General features: G+C 38.1%; 1 protein-coding gene across 1 annotated transcript; it reads right to left on the bottom strand.

The window, feature by feature from the left end:
* Positions 1-298: 298 nt before the first annotated feature.
* LOC121920436 (small integral membrane protein 36-like) lies at positions 299-583 on the bottom strand. The gene has a single exon (XM_042447575.1). It carries the CDS (start codon positions 581-583, stop codon positions 299-301), a length of 285 nt encoding a protein of 94 aa, XP_042303509.1.
* Positions 584-3,663: the final 3,080 nt, after the last annotated feature.

The raw sequence follows: 3,663 nt of genomic DNA, 5'->3' as shown, positions 1-3,663 counted from the left end.
AAATTCATTCCCTGTGTCTCTTTTTCTCCCATTTCTTCCACAAATCCTTCATGCATTTTCAAATCTAGGATATGAGTGCTTACTCCATTAAGACCCTAACAGCACAACATACAAACAAAAGACAACTTAGGAAGAAATAACCCATTTTAGAGCATGTGTAAGAAAACACACACAGACACACACAAACACACGATATCAGTTTTGGCTTACCTTGCTCTGTTATCCTTTTGCAAACAGAATGTAAACATATCAGATGAGGCAATCATGGATTAGACCTCAGGCGCTCCTGAAGGCCTTCTTAAACTACTGTAGTCCTTTTTCCTGGGGGACCAGTGGTATTTTGATAAGCGGGGACAAGTCCTTTAGGCCAGTGGGTGCCGGGGTTTCCTTGCTGCATCACCACCAGCCGGATTGGAGGCTGAGTTTCAGTTGGAATCTCAGGAGCATACTCTTTACTGGGATCTTTCCCTCTACAGTCATATAGTATGCAAGAAATCAGGAAAACCAAGAGTAAGATGACATAGCTAGCTACCAGGATGATCAGGTTCAGGGTCACGGGGTCAATTTCTAAATAAAAATCCATTGGATCCCATAATATTCAGCAGGATCCCCATGAACGAAGTTGCATATGCACAAGCATGCATGCACTGGTGGAGCAATAGCTAACTGATACATGTATTGGCTTTGTGGTAAAAATACTTTAATCCTGTGCACTCCCGTAGCAATGGATTTCCCCCCCTGAACTGCATGATTAAAGCTGCTCAGTTTAATAACTTAAGCTTCTTCTTTTAATACCATGTTGCCAGCAATGGCAGAAGCTAAATTTGAATGTTTCACTGCAGTACAATATTCAGCTTTCTATGTGAGCCATGAGCACTCTCAGATTAGGCTTTTATTCTGCCCCCCCCCCCACATGGGAATGGGGTAGGGGCTCCACAGAGTGCCAGCTTCCACTCAACCTTCCTGTGTTTTTTTCCACTACTTTTTCTGCCTTTTTCCCCACTGAGGAAAAAATAATTATGGATTGAAAGGTATATACGGATGGCATAGATAATATCATATGCTATTTTGACCCATGAACCTTTTGGCTTCATGCCCAGTTTATTCTGCTGTGTTAATCGTCAATTACTGATTAGTAATTTTGTAATTGCTCTTTAATGGACATTAAAGTATTTTCCTTTAAAAAAAAGGATGAAAAGATAGAAAATGTGCCCGAGTCCTATTGCTAGTCCAATGGCTAATGGAAGAATCAGCACTTATGTAAATATGATGGATTTAAATGGGTCTACTCAAGTTGGCAATTCCAATCAGACTGAAGCCAAAGTATTTGAAGGGTAGTTTTAGGAACATCCATCAGAGGATGTTATTCCTTCATTTCTTCACCATCATTCTGTTATTCAGCTTTTTCTTGCCTATATTCTGAAAAAAACAACAACTGGGAAGCTGACTGGGCATAAGGGTATTGTTTTATGAAAAGAAGAAACCTCCAACTTGATTTTGAAGGGGCTTTTGCCAGCTATTCCAGGCATAATTACAACATGCATTGCAATTCATTTATCCATTGTGGCTTCCCTCAAAGAATCCCAGGAATCTATTAAAGAGCATAGTTTATATTCATAATAATGAGCACTGAAGTCATAACAAACATACACTGGTGTTAGAGAATACAGGTAACTATAACAACATGATCAAATCACAGCAAAAATGCATTGATTTTTTACTTTTCAGGTTAGCTTGCTTTCATAATGTGCAGCATAAGGGGATCAATGCAACTTTCATCAAAATGGATTTTGCCACATTTTTAGATGATTTTGGCATTGGCCTCATGAAGAGGGTTCTGTCCCTATGGGTGCATTCCCTCTATGATTTAAAGCAAATCACTGATTGCGCTATACAACAGTCTTTCCCAATTGAAACTGGTTCTGATCCTACTTTGATTGATTTGTGTCACGATAAAGCAAAGCAAACACAAAAAACCAACCCCCCCCAAAAAAAAACCAAAAGGTTTTTTCCAGAACTAGTTTTCTAGTATTTCTTTCGAAAATAACCAATTCTGTAACATGTTCAACAAGTGGGAACAATGGATCTGAATTGCATCGTTTTGGAGGGGAGGGACTTAGGGCAGAGGGATGTTTACCATCTCTCCTCAGTATTTGGTAGACCCACCATCCTCTCAGCCTTTGTGCTTGTGGTGTGACCTACGGACACATGATATTTTTTTTTAAAAAAATAAAACTGATAGAGGATTCAATTCATTTATTTTGCAACTGCTTGCAGTCAGTGAGGGAAGTACTTGCTAAACCAATGAATTGAATCTTCTATCAATTTTTAAAAATAAAAATATTTTCCCCTCTCCTTCCCAAGGACCCATCCTACATTCCAGCCTTCTCTCCTGGAAGAATACCAAAACATCCTCCATTCTGAGAATGAGCAGCAATCAAGAATTTATATGCTTATTTTTTAACTTGTGTGTGTGTTGTGTGTAATGTCCCCCATTTTTGCTGACAGGTCCTCCATTTGAGTTGAAGGTTTGGCTGGGAAAAGAAACCCACTCTTCTCTCCCTCTCTCTTTCTGTTGTCTCTCCTCTCCAAATCCCTTGCCATTGGGCTCCCACTGACTTCATGTGATGCCAGCCTTTGTATAATTTCTTATAATTTTATTATTTTATAATGTTGCTCCAGTATAACTTTTATATGTTTTGCTGTTTAATCTTATTTTATGGTTTGTACATACAGTATGTTTGTATCTAGTTTTATGATTGGGAGTGTATTAGGTCTTGGGATTAATTCGTTTTATTGTGCTTTTAACTGTATGCTGTGTTATTTTATGTTGTTGGAATCCTCTTTGATTCCTTTGTGAAAAAGCAGAATATAAATAAATTATTATTATTATTATTGTTATTATTATTATTATTATTATAAAATAATTGAGGTCAGGCTCTTATTGTGAAGTTTTGATTTGGAACTTTGAATAGGAGAAGATGGCAAAATGCTAACAGAAGACAGAGAAAAGGCAGAATTACTCAACACCTTCTCTGCTTCAGTCTTCTCAGAAAAGGCAAAAGGTGCTCAACCTGAGGATAATGGAGCAGAGGACAGAATTGGGGAATTTCAGCACAGAATAAGTAAAGAGATAGTAGAGGAATACCTGGTTAATCTAAATGAATATAAGTCTCCAGGACCAAATGAACTACATACAAGGGTATTAAAAGAGCTGGTAGATGTAATATTGGAGCCATTGGCAATAATCTTTGAGAACTCCTGGAGAACAGGAGAAGTCCCAGCAGACTAGAGGAGGGCAAACGTTGTCCCCATCTTCAAAAAGGGGAAAAAAGAGAATCCCAACAATTATCGTCCAGTTAGCCTGACATCTATACCAAGAAAGATTCTAGAGCAGATCATTAAAAAGAGAGTCTGTGAACATCTAGAAGGCAATGCCATCATCACAAAAAGTCAACACGGGTTTCAGAGAAACATGTCATGCCAGACAAATCTAATCTCTTTTGATAAAATTACCAGCTTAGTAGATGAAGGTAATGCTGTGGATATAGTATATCTTGATTTCAGTAAGGCCTTTGACAAGGTTTCCCATGACATTCTTGCAAACAAGCTAGTGAAATGTGGGCTAGAAAAGGTAACTGTTACATGAATTTATAATTGGTT

Source organism: Sceloporus undulatus, chromosome 2 (assembly GCF_019175285.1).
Source record: "Sceloporus undulatus isolate JIND9_A2432 ecotype Alabama chromosome 2, SceUnd_v1.1, whole genome shotgun sequence".
Classification (NCBI taxonomy): Eukaryota; Metazoa; Chordata; class Lepidosauria; order Squamata; family Phrynosomatidae; genus Sceloporus; species Sceloporus undulatus.
The sequence above is the reverse complement of the archived record's forward strand: the minus strand, read 5'-3'. Positions and strand labels throughout refer to the sequence as shown.